The 14,611-nt window shown below is 53.3% G+C and overlaps 1 protein-coding gene across 1 annotated transcript in view; it reads left to right on the top strand.

Annotated features, from left to right (window-relative positions):
• vars1 (valyl-tRNA synthetase 1) overlaps positions 1-14,611 on the top strand; it is a 56,909-nt gene that overhangs the window by 5,702 nt on the left and 36,596 nt on the right. The window contains 10 exon segments of the mRNA XM_055630398.1: positions 440-599; positions 2,927-3,117; positions 5,503-5,587; positions 7,958-8,058; positions 9,438-9,442; positions 10,109-10,166; positions 10,169-10,251; positions 11,322-11,486; positions 12,077-12,158; positions 14,414-14,488. Coding sequence (XP_055486373.1) covers positions 440-599; positions 2,927-3,117; positions 5,503-5,587; positions 7,958-8,058; positions 9,438-9,442; positions 10,109-10,166; positions 10,169-10,251; positions 11,322-11,486; positions 12,077-12,158; positions 14,414-14,488 — 1,005 coding nt within the window.

The following is a 14,611-nucleotide window of genomic DNA, read 5'->3' as shown; positions in this document are numbered from 1 at the left end:
AGAGGAATTGAGTACAGGAGCAAAGAGGCCCTTCTGCAGTTGTATAGAGCTCTGGCGAGACTGCATCTGCAGCATTGTGTGCAGTTTTGGTCTCCTAGTTTGAGGAAGGACATCCTTGGGATTGAGGCAGTGCCTCAGAAGAAGATCATATTGAATGGCGGTGCTGGCTCTAAGGGCCGAATGGCCTACTCCTGCACCTTGTCCTAACTATTCATACTTAACTATTACTGTATATCATGTTGTAACTTGCGGGTGGAGCACCAAGGAAAATTCCTTGTATGTGAATACTTGGCCATTTATTCATCCATTCATTCATTCATTCATTCATGTCTCTTGTCTCAGCTGGCGAACTTGTAAATGGGATTGAATCGCACGATTATCGCGTTCAACCATCTTTGGAGTTGACGCCTCTTTGCGTCTCCTTCCCCCCCCCTTGCAGGTCTTCAATCCTGAGTTCAGAAAGCCGTTCGTAAACGCCAACCGCTGGTTCGAAACGTGCGTGAACCAGCCAGAGTTCAGGAGAGCGCTGGGAGAGGTCAAATTCTGCGATGGACGCCCGCCCACCAGCGAGGACAAAAGCACAGGAGAACTCTGCAGAGGTAACTTCATCCCAGCATGCACAACTGGTCAAAGAGCGCGAGAGAGAGGGAGCTCTCTGATTTTGGTCTCCTAATTTGAGGAAGGACATCGTTGTGATTGAGGCAGTGCAGCGTAGGTTCATGAGATTGATCCCTGGGATGGCGGGACTGTCATATGAGGAAAGATTGAAAAGACTGGGCTTGTATTCACTGGAGTTTAGAAGGATGAGGGGGGATCATATAGAAACATATAAAATTATTAAAGGACTGGACAAGCTTGATGCAGGAAAAATGTTTCCAATGTTGGGCGAGTCCAAAACCAGGGGCCACACACAGTCTTAGAATAAAGGGGAGGCCATTTAAGACTGAGGTGAGAAAAACATTTTAACCAGAGAGTTGTGAATTTGTGGAATTCCTGCCACAGAGGGCAGTGGAGGCTAAATCACTGGATGGATTTAAGAGAGAGTTAGATAGAGCTCTAGGGGCTAGTGGAGTCAAGGGATATGGGGAGAAGGCAGGCACGGGTTATTGATAGGGGACGATCAGCCATGATCACATTGAATGGCGGTGCTGGCTCGAAGGGCTGAATGGCCTCCTCCTGCACCTATTTTCTATGTTTCTATCTATGTTTCTATCAGCCTGTGGGTGGAGACACGGTGTGAGTGACACTAATCTTCGGGCGGGGTGCGTTCTCGCCTCGACATGCTCTGGTCTTCCACGGATGCGCGCGCGTGCCGTGGACGGGATTCAATCGGGATGAATTTGGGAACAGTTTTGGGAACGGCTCCATCGTTGCACCCAAAAATCCGACCTCCCTTCCATCAGCTCCATCTACACCTCGCGCTGCCTCGGCAAGGCCAGCAGCATCATCACGAACCACTCACACCCTCAGCCACGTCCTCTTCTCCCAGAAGTGTGAAAGTGCACGCACACCTCCAGATTCAGCTACAGTTTCTTCCCAGGCAACTGAACCATCCTACCACAACCAGACAGCGGTCCTGAACTACTATCTACCTCATTGGTGACCCTTTGACTAACCTTTGTTCGAGAAGGAACTGCAGTTGCTGGAAAAATCGAAGGTAGACAAAAATGCTGGAGAAACTCAGCGGGTGAGGCAGCATCTGTGGAGCGAGGCGACGTTTCGGGTCAAGACTTTTCGGAGAGAGGAGAAGGACTTCTTCAAAGTAGTGAAGAAGGGTCCCGACCCGAAACGTCATCTATTCCTTCGCTCCATAGATGCTGCCTCACCCACTGAGTTTCTCCAGCATTTATGTCTACCTTCGATTTTTCCAGCATCTGCAGTTCCTTCTCAAACAAGGGATAGATCTATAAGATCCCCCCTCATCTTTTGTCTACCTTCTTTAAAAACTCAATCAGATTCATGAGACACAACCTCCCACATACAAAACTGTGCTGACTCTCCGTGATTAATAGACAATAGGTGCAGGAGGAGGCCATTCGGCCCTTCGAACCAGCACCGCCATTCAATGTGATCATGGCTGATCATCCCCAATCAGTACCCCGTTCCTGCCTTCTCCCCATATCCCCTGACTCCGCTGTTTTTAAGAGCCCTATCTAGCTCTCTCTTGAAAGTATCCAGAGAACTGGCCTCCACCGCCCTCTGTGGCAGAGAATTCCACAAACTCACAACTGTGAGAAAAAGTGTTTCCTCGTCTCCGTTCTAAATGGCTTACCCCTTATTCTAAAACTGTGTGGCCCCTGGTTCTGGTCTCCCCCAACATCAGGAACATGTTTCCTGCCTCTAGCGTGTCCAAACCCTTAATAATCGTATATGTTTCAATGAGAAACCCTCTCATCCTTCTAAACTCCAGAGTATACAAGCCCAGCCGCTCCATTCTCTCAGCATATGACAGTCTCGCCATCCCGGGAATTAACCTTGTAAACCTACGCTGCACTCCCTCAATAGCAAGAATGTCCTTCCTCAAATTAGGGGACCAAAACTGCACACAATACTCCAGGTGTGGTCTCACTAGGGCTTTGTACAACTGCAGAAGGACCTCTTTGCTCCTATATTCGATTCCTCGTGTTATGAAGGCCAACATGCCATTCGCTTTCTTCACTGCCTGCTGTACCTGCATGCTTACTTTCATAGACTGATGAACAAGGACCCGCTGATCCCGTTGTACTTCCACGTTTACCACCTTGACGCCATTTAGATAGTAGTCTGCCTTCCTGTTTTTGCTACCAAAGTGGTAACCTCACATTTATCCGCATTAAACTTCATCTGCCATCTTCAACTCACCTTCGGCCCGTGTGTGTGTGTGTGTCTCCATCTCTCTCTCTACCTGCGCTGACCATACACCTGGGCCCATGCCTCTTTGCCACAGGTGCGGAGCGGGCCCCTGTGTCAGCGGAGGGGCCCGGGCACGAAGGGGGGGTACAGCAGCCGGCCACCGCCCCCGCCCCGGTGAAGAAGACGGCCGCCCAGCTGAAGAAGGAGGCGGCGAAGAGGGAGAAGATGGACAAGTTCCTGCAGAAACAGGAGAAGATGAAGGAGCAGCAACAGAAGATGCCTGAGGTGGGAGCAGGGGAGAGAGAGGGAGAGGGGGGGGGGGGAGAGTGGAGAGAGAGAGAGAGAGAGAGAGAGAGAGAGAGAGAGGGAGGTTAGGGAGGAGGGAGAGGAGAAAGGAGGGAGAGAGAAGGAGAGAGAGAGAGGAGAGAAGACGATTAGTGGGAGGGGAGGGGAGAGGGATATCAGAGGAGAGGGGAGAGAAAAGAGGGAGAGGGGAGAGGAGGAGAGAAGCAGGGAGGAAGAGGGGAATGAGAGAGAGAAGGGGGAGAGGGGAGTGGAGAAAGGAGTAGATGATGGAGAGGGAGGGGGAGGAGGAGAGGATGAGAGAAGGAGGAAGAGGGGAAGGCGAGATATAAGGAGTATACCGGATGGGGGATCAGAGGAGAGAGGAGGGAGAGCAAGTGATTTAGGCGAGGTCGAGAGATTTGATGAGAGGAGATGGGGTGAGGGAGGGGATGAAAGGGGATGGGTAGAAGGGGATGGGATGTTCCTCAATAGGGCGGAGGAGGCAAACGCCGCATGAGCTGGGGGGGTGGTGGCTGATGGGGAGGGGAGTTGTGGGTGGTCAAGTTCCTGTCACAGTTCAGTGGAGGGATGTGTGAGATCGTCGGTAGGGTGGGGTGGGGGCAGGACAGAGGGGGGACGGGGAGGGAAAGTGTGTGGGGGGGGTGGGGGCGGGTGGCTCTATAAGGACGTCTCTCTCGCCCCTCCCTACATCCACTCTAGTAGGACTCTCTTCCCCCCCCCCCCCCCCCCCCCCCCCCCTCTCCAAGACCCTTCGTGCCCTGCACCAACCCACAGCCTGAATGAGGGTCTTGACCCGAAACGTCACCTATCCATGTTCTCCACAGATGCTGCCTGACCCGCTGAGTTACTCCAGCACTCTGTGAAACGTCACCTATCCATGTTCTCCACAGATGCTGCCTGACCCGCTTACTCCTTGGGTCAGAATCTTTTCTTTCTGGTTTCCGCGCAGAGATACAGCGCGGAAACAGGCCCTTCAGCCCTGCGGGTCCTGGTGTGGTCTCACTGCAGAATGTTCTACCTGCTCCTGCACCTATTTTCTGTTTCTATGCTGGTTTAAACCGAAGATAGACACAAAACGCTGTAGTAACTCAGCGGGTCAGGCAGCATCTCCGGAGAGAAGGAATGGGTTCGAGACCCTTCTTCAGACACTCTTTCCAGCTTCCCACAGCACACCCATCACCAAATAAACCTTCCAGTAAAAACAAGGCTCATCAATAAGCACTCATAGTGAAACATATTAATATTAGTCATGGTACATTCTGTTCTTCCCCACCCCACACACACATAAGCTTTTCTGATAACACTATCTGTTCAGGCAGCCTGATGCGGTTAGTAAAGTGTGAATTATGAGCCACATGCAAAGAAGACTGTCTTCCAATTTCAGTTTTGATTCTCAATCAACTCGATTTCTTCATGTTTCACATTCCATTGACCACACCTACACCCCATGATGCCTCGACAAGGCCAGCAGCATAATCAAGGGCCAGTCACACCCCGGCCATTCCCTCCTCCCCCCCTCTCTCTCCCATCGGGAGTAGGGTTGCCAACTTTCTCTCTCCCAAATATCAATGAATATCGGTATTCTCTAGTATTTGATATTTGGGGGAAAAAAAGGTTTTGACTTCATCCCAGCTACCATCAGTTATTGAACACAACGACTTTGCTATTGTGGGAGTGCAGCCCCAATCTAGCTCTCTTGAAAGTATCCAGTGAACCGGCCTCCACCGCCCTGTGAGGCAGAGAATTCCACAGACTCACCACTCTATGTGTGAAAAAGTGTTTCCTCGTCTCTGTTCTAAATGGCTTACCCCTTATTCTTAAACTGTGTGGCCCCTGGTTCTGGACTCCCCCAACATCAGGAACATGTTTCCTGTCTCTAGTGTGTCCAAACCCTTAATAATCTTATATGGTTCAATAAGATGCCCGCTCATCCTTCTAACCTCCAGAGTGTACAAGCCCAGCCGCTCCATTCTCTCAGCATATGACAGTCCCGCCATCCCGGGAATTAACCTGGTGAACCTACACTGCACTCCCTCAATAGCAAGGATGTCCTTCCTCAAATTAGGGGACCAAAACTGCGCACAATACTCCAGGTGTGGTCTCACTAGGGCCCTGTACAACTGCAGAAGGACCTCTTTGCTCTTATACTCAACTACTCTCGTTATTCCTGCTTCAAAGTTGGCTTGGTGTGGTCTCATTGTCTGCAGCTGCACACGGTAGGAGAATGCGCAGACAAGCGCCCGTGGCCGGGATCGAACCCGGGTCTCCGGCGCTGTGAGGCAGCGACTCTACCGCTGCGCCACCGTGGTTTTTTTTAAATTCTCGCGCACATCTGCTGAATTTATTTGTTTTGTGATTGCCCAGAAAAAACCCAAGGTTGAGAAGAAAGAAAAGAAAGATTTGGGAGTGATCACATACGACATCGCGACCCCTCCAGGAGAGAAGAAAGGTGAGTTGTGTTTAGTTTAGTAGTAGCAGTATACATTTTATATCAGAATCAGATTTTATTCGCCAAGTATGTTTTGCAACATACGAGGAATTTCATTGGCCGGGTCAGTCATACAATTAAAAGCAACAGATCACTAAAAAACACATTTGAACATGAACATCCACCACAGTGACTCCACCACATTCCTCACTGTGATGGAAGGCGAAATATAGTTCAAGTCTCTTCCCTTTGTTCTTCCTCGGTCATGGGCCTCGAGACCCCATTGACGGGAACGATCTTGACTCCCGTAGCCGGTGGCGTACGGGGTCTCCGCGTCGAGGTGATCAGCTCCTGCATCGGTGGGATGTCGGCTCCCCCGCGCAGGGCAATCAAACCTCGCTTCGGGGCTGGTCGAACGTTGGAGCTCCCGACTCGGCCTCTCCCGAGACTACGAGCTCTTGATGGTAAAGTCCGCGGTGGGAACGATCCCAGGCAAGGGATCGGCTCCGATGGTAAGTTCGCGCCCCGCGGTGGGGCTCATGACAGCCCGAGGAGGCCTCCACCTCCATCGATGGTAGGCTGCGGAGCGCCCAGAGAATGCGATCCGAAAATTAATCTCATCTCCGGGAAGGTAAGAACCTGAAAAAAAAATTCCCCCCGATCCCATCCCCTTCCCCCCACATAAAACAAACCGGAGAACATTAAATTAAACTTTTAACAAACACTAAAAATAACAAAAAGATGAAAAAAACGAACAGACTGCTGGCAGGGCAGCCATCTACCCCATATTTCGAACATGTAAAACAAAAAAAAGTTATAAACAAAGCAAAATAAAATGAAATGAAATGAATCATTGAATTACTTCTCACTTCTTCTTGTGTATGGCGTGCACAGCCTAAAGTTGTTGGACAACTTGTTCTCTTTGATCTTATTTGATTGTGCACGCCAGGTTGATTGCACTCGTCAAAACAGGGCGGACCACGTGAAGGTTGCAATCTCCCACCCCACTTCTCACTGAGTCACATGTTTAATCAATAATGTTTTATTGTTAATGTTTTATGTGCCATTCCCAACTGTCGCTGTGTGTCATGTCACTTGCGGGCAGAGCACCAAGGCAAATTCCTTGTATGTGAATACCTGGCCAATAAACTTATTCATTCATAAACATCAGAAATTAAATCTTGTATGTTCGAAAAGGAGCAGGAGGAAGTATACACTTATTTATTCCTACCCCTTCTCATCAATTAATTCACAAACTATCTAATCTACATATATATATACACATACACAAACATGTACATGCATTATCCATGCGTAAACCCCATACATGCATATATACACACACCTGCCTGTGCATGGTCCATATCCTTCCAAATCTGTCCTATCCATGTACCTGTCTAACTGTTTCTTAAACGATGGGATAGTCCCAGCCTCAACTACCTCCTCTGGCAGCTTGTTCCATACACCCACCGCCCTCTGTGTGAAAACAGTCAACTCGCCTTCTCTCCTCAGTTGCTGCCCGACCCACTGAGTAATTTTAACACACAATGTCTGATCGCTGGTGTATGTGGTGTTTCTGAGAGTGTAACTGTGCCCCTAATGAGTCTCTCCCTCTATCTCCCTCCATCTCCCTCTCTCTCTGTCTCCCTCTCTGTCTCCCTCTCTGTCTCCCTCTCTGTCTCTGTCTCCCTCTCTCTCCCTCTCTCTTCCCCCTCTCTCCCTCTCTGTCTCCCTCTCTCCCTCTCTCTGTCTCCCTCTCCCTCCGTCTCTCTCTCTGTCTCCCTCTCTCTCTGTCTCCCTCTCTCTCTCTCCTCTCTCCCTCCTCTCCTCTGTCTCCCTCTCTCTCTGTCTCCCTCCCTCTCTGTCTCCCTCCCTCTCTGTCTCCCTCTCCCTCTCCCTCTCTGTCTCCCTCTCTGTCTCCCTCCCTCTCTGTCTCCTCCCTCTCTGTCTCTCTCTCTGTCTCCCTCTCTGTCTCCCTCCTCTCTCTCTCTCTCTCTCTCTCTTCTCCTCCTCTCTCTCCCTCCCTCTCTCTCTCTCTCTCCCTCTCTCTCCTTCTCTCTCTCTCTTCCTCTCCCTCTCCCTCTCTCCCTCGTCTCCCTCTCTCCCGTCTCTTCCTCCTCTCCTCCTCTCCCCCTCTCCCTCTCCCTCCTCTCCCCCCTCTCCCTCCCCTCTCCCTCCTCTCCTCTCCTCTCTCCCTCCCTCTCTCCTCCCTCCCCCTCCCTCTCCCTCCCCCTCCCTCCCCCTCCCCCGTCCCCCCTCCCTCTCCTCCCTCCCCTCCCTCTCTCTCCCTCCCTCTGTCTCTCCCCTCCCTCTGTCTCCCTCTCTCTGTCTCCCTCTTTCTCTGACTGCGCCTCTCTCTGCTCTCTCTCCCCCTCTCCCCTCTCTCTGTAGATGTGAGTTGTCCAATGCCGGATTCCTACAGCCCACAGTATGTTGAGGCTTCCTGGTATTCCTGGTGGGAGAAGCAAGGATTCTTCAAACCCGAATACGGGGTAAGCTGGAAGATCCGCTGTTGCCCTTTGACGTGGGGGTACAGCGTGGATGCCGGCCCTTCGGCCCACCGAGCCCGTGCCGACCAGCGATCGCGTGTTCACACTAGTTTAGTTTAGAGCAGGAGTCGGCACACTGCGGCCCCCGGGCCACATCCGGCCCGCCACGAGATTTTTATCCGGCCCGCGGCAAGCTCCTAACCTGTTCCATGCGGCCGGTCTGTTTATAGACCATAGACAATAGGTGCAGGAGTAGGCCATTCAGCCCTTCGAGCCAGCACCCGCCATTCAATGTGATCATGGCTGATCATCCACAATCATTACCTCGTTCCCCGTTCCTCCCCCTCCCCATATCCCCTGACCCCTCCGCTATCTTTAAGAGCCCTATCTAGCTCTCTCTTGAAAGTATCCAGAAGAACCTGCCCCCCTCGCCCTCTGAGGCAGAGAATTCCACAGACTCGCCCACTCTCTGTGAGAAAAAGTGTTTCCTCGCCTCCGTTCTAAATGGCTTACCCCTTATTCTTAAACTGTGTGGCCCCTGGTTCTGGATTCCCCCAACATCGGGAACATGTTTCCTGCCTCTAGCGGGTATCCAAGCCCTTAACAATCTTATGTGTATGTCAATGAGAACCCTCTCATCCTTCTAAACTCCACAGAGTGTACAAGCCCAGCCGCTCCATTCCCTCAGCATATGACAGTCCCGCCATCCCGGGAATTAATCTTGTAAACCTACGCTGAGCTCCCTCAATAGCAAGAATGTCCTTCCTCAAATTAGGAGACGAAAACTGCACACAATACTCCAGCTGTGGTCTCACTAGGGCCCTGTACAACTGCAGAAGGACCTCTTTGCTCCTATAGTCGATTTCTCTTGTTATGAAGGCCAACATGCCGTTCGCTTTCTCCACTGCCTGCTGTACTTTAGCAGGTTCAGTGGTAGCCGGGTTGAAAGAGGGGGGGGGAGGGGAAGACCCATCACCTCTGAGGTTTCCTGTGGGACGGAGGTAGATTGAATCCCCAATGTCGACTGAAGCCAAATCGACCTGCAAACCCGCACGTCTTTGGAGTGTGGGAGGAAACCGGAGATCTCGGAGAAAACCCACGCAGGTCACGGGGAGAACGTGCAAACTCCGTACAGACAGCACCTGTAGTCGGGATCGAACCTGGGTCTCTGGCGCCGTGCCAATGTGCGGGGATAGCTGGTCGGCGCGGACTCGGTGGGCCGAAGGGCCTGTTTCTGCGCTGTAGCTCTCTACCAACGTTTGCATAGGAAGGAACTGCAGACGCTGGTTTAAACCTACGATGGACACAAAGTGCTGGAGTATTGTGTCCAGTTTTGGTCTCCTAATTTGAGGAAGGACATCCTTGTGATTGAGGCAGTGCAGCGTAGGTTCACGAGATTGATCCCTGGGATGGCGGGACTGTCATATGAGGAAAGATTGAAAAGACTAGGCTTGTATTCACTGGAGTTTAGAAGGATGAGGGGAGGGATCTTATAGAAACGTATAAAATTATAAAAGGATTGGACAAGCTAGATGCAGGAAAAATGTTCACAATGTTGGGCGAGTCCAGAACCAGGGGCCACAGTCTTAGAATAAAGGGGAGATCATTTAAGACTGAGGTGAGAAAAAACTTTTTCAGCCAGAGAGTTGTGAATTTGTGGAATTCCCTGCCACAGATGGCAGTGGAGGCCAAATCACTGGATGGATTTAAGAGAGAGTTAGATAGAGCTCTAGGGGCTAGTGGAGTCAAGGGATATGGGGAGAAGGCAGGCATGGGTTGTTGATTGGGGACGATCAGCCATGATCACAATGAATGGCGGTGCTGGCCCGAAGGGCCGAATGGCCTCCTTCTGCACCTATTTTCTATGTTTCTATGTTAACTCAGCGGGACAGGCGGCGTCATCTCTGGAGAGAAGGGATGGGTGGGTGAGGTTGTGGAAGGGTCTCGACCCGAAACGTCACCCATTCCTTCTCTCCGGAGATGCTGCCCGTCCCGCTGAGTTACTCCAGCATTTTGTGAGCCGAGGTCCACATTGTTTTCTCGTTACCCGCAGCAGCCGGGATCTCTCCGAACCCAATCCCAAAGGATTATTCATGATCTGCATACCATCCCTCCCCCGCCTAACGTGACCGCTCTCGTTACAACCCTGGGTCATTTCCCTGACCCCTGCTATCCCCTTCTCCCTCCCTCCCGCTGGTACTCCCCCTGTCCCCAACCCTCCCCTCCTCCTCCCCTTCCCCCCTCTCCTCCCCTCTCCTCCTCCCCCCTCCCCCCCCTCCTCCTCCTCCCTCCCCCCTCTCTCCTCCCCCTCCCCCCCATCCTCCTCCCTTCCCCCCCCTCCCCCCTCTCCTCCCCTTCCCCCCCCTCTCCTCCCCTTCCCCCCTCCCCTCCCCCCTCCCCTTTTCCCTCCTCCTCCCCTTCCCCCCCCTCTCCTCCCCTTCCCCTTCCTTCCTCCCTCCGCTCTTCTATCCCCCCTCATCTCTCCCCTTCTCCTCTGCTCCACTCCTCCCCGCTCCACTCTCCCCTCCTCCCCTCATCTACTCCCGTCATCTTGTCACCTACCCTCTCATCTCCTCTCTTCTCTCCACTTCCCTCTCCTCTCCACCACCCTCCCCTCTCCTCTCCTCCCCTCTCCTCCCCCTCCCCCCCCTCCCCCCCTCCCCTCCCCTCCCCTCCTCCCCCTTCTCCCCCTCTCCCCCCCTCTCCGCCCCCCCCCTCTCCCCCTTCCTCTCCCTCCCCTTCCCCTCCCTCTCCCCCTCCCCCCCTCTCCCCCTCCCTCTCCCCTCCCCTCCCCCCCTCTCCTCCCCTCTCCTCTCCCTTCTCCCCCCCCCCCTCCTCTCCTACCCCCCCCTCCCCTCCCCTCCCCTCCCCTCCCTCCCCCCCTCCCCCCCTCCCCCTCTCCTCTCCTCCTCTTCCCCTCCTCCCCTTCCCCCTTTCCTTCCCCTTCCCCTCCTCCTCCTTTTTCCCTCCTCTCCCCTCTCTCTCCCCTCTCCCTCCTTTCTCCTCCCCTCCCCTCTTCCCCTTCCCCTTCTCCCTCTTCCTCTCCCCCCCTCTTCCCTCTCCCCCCCTCTCCCTCTCTCCCCTCCCCTCCCCCTCTCTCCCCTTCCCCTCTCCCCCCTCTCCTCTCTCCTCTCCCCCCCCTTCTCTCCCCCCTCTCCTCTCCCTCCCCTTCCCCTTCTCCTCCCCATCCCCCTCCTCTCCCCCTCTCCCCTCTCCCCCCCCTCTCTCCCCGTGTGTGTGACGGTGTGCCCGTGTTGCGTGTGCAGGCACCGTATGTGCGGGGAGACCACACTGTGGAACCCGGGCTGTGACCACGCGGGCATTGCCACACAGGTGGTGGTGGAGAAACGCCTGTGGAGGGAGAGTCGACAAACCCGGCACGACTTGGGCCGGCAGCGATTCATCGAGCAGGTGTGGAGGTGGAAGCACGAGTGAGTACGGTTCAACACCCACTCCCTCCCCTCACGGCACAGCGCGTGCATGTGTATGTCTGTTAGTCTGTCTTTCTCTGTGTGGGCCTGTGTGTCTGAGTGTGCGTGTATCTGAGTGAGCACGTGCGGTTTTGTGTGTGCGCACGTGTATGAGCACGTGTTTCTGTTTCTGTGTGCGCGCGTGTCTGAGTGTGTGCGCGTGTGCTTGTGAATGTGAGTGTGCGCACGTGCCTGTGTGTGTGCACGCGTGTCCGAGTGTGCACACGCATTTCTGTGTATGCACGCGTGTCTGAGCGTTTCTGTGTGTCTTTCTGTGTGCGCGCGTCTGAGTGTGTGTGCGCGCGCGTGTCTGAGTGCGTATCTGAGTGTGCGCGTGTGTCTGAGTGCACGTGTCTGAGTGCGTGCACGCGTGTCTGAGTGTGTGCACTTGTCTGAGTGAGCGCGTGTCTGAGCACGTGTCTGTGAGTGCGTATCTGAGTGTGAGCACGTATCTGAGTGTGCCCGTGTGTCTGTGCGTGTGTGCACGTGTCTGTGCGTTGATCCTCCCCCCTGTCACTGCCGCCCCTCTAATCTCTCGTTTGTCTCTGTAGGAAGGGCGATCGCATTTACCACCAGCTACGTCGACTGGGCTCATCCATGGACTGGGACCGGGCCTGCTTCACCATGGACCCGGTAAGGAGCCGACGGGGGAGGGGGGAAGGGGGGGTGGTGATGGGCCGCAGATACCGAGAGGCTGCCCCAAACACGCTGGATTACTACCCAGCGGTATCATCGTTGACCCACACAACACGCCCGAGTAAGTCGGGCGTCACGGTGGCGCTGCGGTAGAGTTGTAGCCCTACAGCGCTGGAGACCCGGGTTGGATCCCGTGCTGTGCGGAGTTTGCACGTTCTCCCCGTGACCTGCGTGGGTTTTCTCCGAGATTTTCAGTTTCCTCCCACACTCCGAAGGCGTACACGTTTGTAGGTTAATTGACTTGGTATAAATGTAACAATTGTCCCTCGTGTGTGTGTGTGTGTGTGATTGTGTTAGTGTGCGGGGATCGCTGGTCGGCGCGGACCCGGTGGGCCGAAGGGCCCGTTTCCGCGCTGTATCTCTAAACTAAACTAAACTCAGCGGGGACTGGCAGCGTCTCTGGGGGGGAGAAGGAATGGTTGACGTTTCGGGTCGAGAACTTTTTATTTTATTTTATTTTTTTTAAATTTTATTTATTAGAAGTACAATGCAGTGGAACCTTTTTGCCGGTGCCAAATATATGTTGACATGATACATTCTCTGTACAACTTCAGTTGTTTGTTTTTTTTTAAGAGAGAAATGAGAAAGAGAGAGATAGTAGAGAGTAGAAAAACATGTAGTGCGTATAAAAAAAGAAAAAGATAGTGAGGAAGAGAAGAAGGAGCAGGAGAGAGATTAGCAAATAGGAGATAGGAGATGAGTTTTTATATTGTTGATCAACTTTCACCCAGACCTGAAACAGTTGGTTTTTTACATAGAAACATAGAAACATAGAAAATAGGTGCAGGAGTAGAGGCCATTCGGTCCTTCGAGCCTGCACCGCCATTCAATATGATCATGGCTGATCATCCAACTCAGTATCCTGTACCTGCCTTCTCTCCATACCCCCTGATCCCTTTAGCCACAAGTGCCATATCTAACTCCCTCTTAAATATAGCCAATGAACTGTGTGGCCTCAACTATCTTCTGTGGCAGAGAATTCCAGAGATTCACCACTCTCTGTGTGAAAAATGTTTTCCTCATCTCGGTCCTAAAAGATTTCCCCCTTATCCTTAAACTGTGACCCCTTGTTCTGGACTTCCCCAACATCAGGAACAATTTTCCTGCATCTATCCTGTCCAACCCCTTAAGAATTTTCTATAAGATCCCCCCTCAATCTTCTAAAATCTAGCGAGTTCCGAACAAGCCCCATCCCCCCCCCCACGCAAAGGACGGCACAGAGGGTAGTCCCGTTGCTAAATTCTCACGATACTGTTGCACCACATGAATCCAAGAAGTCAATAAATGGAGACCAACTCGTTAAGAACTTCTCTTGTTTATCTATTAGGAGGAGTCGCATTTTTCCCAGGTGTGCTGTGTCCAACATATTTGAGACCTTTCTTTTGACTAGAGGCTGTCTCCCTTTCCCCTGACTCTGGTCTGAGGAAGGGTCTCGACCCGAAACATCGCCCATTCCTTCTCTCCAGAGATGCTGCCTTGTTAGTGTGCGGGGATCGCTGGTCGGCGCGGACTCGGGGGGAGGGAGAGGGTTAGAAGGGGGGGGCGAGGGGGGGGGAAGGGGTTAGAAAGGGGCGAGAGGGGGGGGAGAGAGGGGGGGGGGAGAGGGGGAAGGGGGGGATGGGGTGGGGGGGGAAGAGGGAGGGTGGTGATGGGAAGGGAGGGAGAAGGGGGACGAAGGGGGGGGCTGTTTCTGTGCCGTATCTCTAAACGGGGGAGGGGGGAAGAGGGAGGAGAGGGGGGTGAAGGGGGGTACCTGGATCGTGAGGGATCTGGGGGGGGGGATGTGTGAGGTTGGAGGGGTTAGGGGGAGCAGAACGGGGGAGGGGGGCGATTTGTGGGGGGGGGGTCCAATCGCAGGGTGGGAGTAGGGAGGGGGGGGAGAATCGTGCAAGACCCGGTGGGAGGGGTTAGGGAGCAGAACGGGGGAGGGTAGTTAGAAGGGGGGACGCTCTCGTTCAGTTCGCAAGCTTTCGCAGCGCGCTGTATCTCTAAAACTAAACAAAACGTTGCTTATTTGTCATGGGGCGTCTCTGAACCCAACCCGGGTTTCTATAACGAATAGCAACGGGACTACCTGCTGTACCGTCCTTTGCGTGGGTGAGGGGGGGGGGGCTTGTTGTCGGAAGCGTCTATTGCGCGTTCCCGGCTAGAAAGCCTAAGATGGTCATTTCTCTTACAGCCTCGTCCTAAAGAAACTGTCAGCGGCCGTGGAGGAATGTAAATTCGTTCGACTCCATGACGACGTGGGTCATCTACCGCAGCACCCGGCTATTTAAAAATGGTCCTCCACGCTCAACTCCCGCCATCTCTGCCCATCGAGGTAATAGGGACAAGGGGGCTAATTTCCGGGGGGGGGGGGGGCATAACCTTTTTAACTTGAGATATGAAAG

This window comes from Leucoraja erinacea, unplaced genomic scaffold (genome assembly GCF_028641065.1).
Source record: "Leucoraja erinacea ecotype New England unplaced genomic scaffold, Leri_hhj_1 Leri_366S, whole genome shotgun sequence".
Taxonomy (NCBI): domain Eukaryota; kingdom Metazoa; phylum Chordata; class Chondrichthyes; order Rajiformes; family Rajidae; genus Leucoraja; species Leucoraja erinaceus.
Note: the sequence above shows the minus strand (reverse complement) of the source record. Positions and strands in the feature narration are given on the sequence as shown.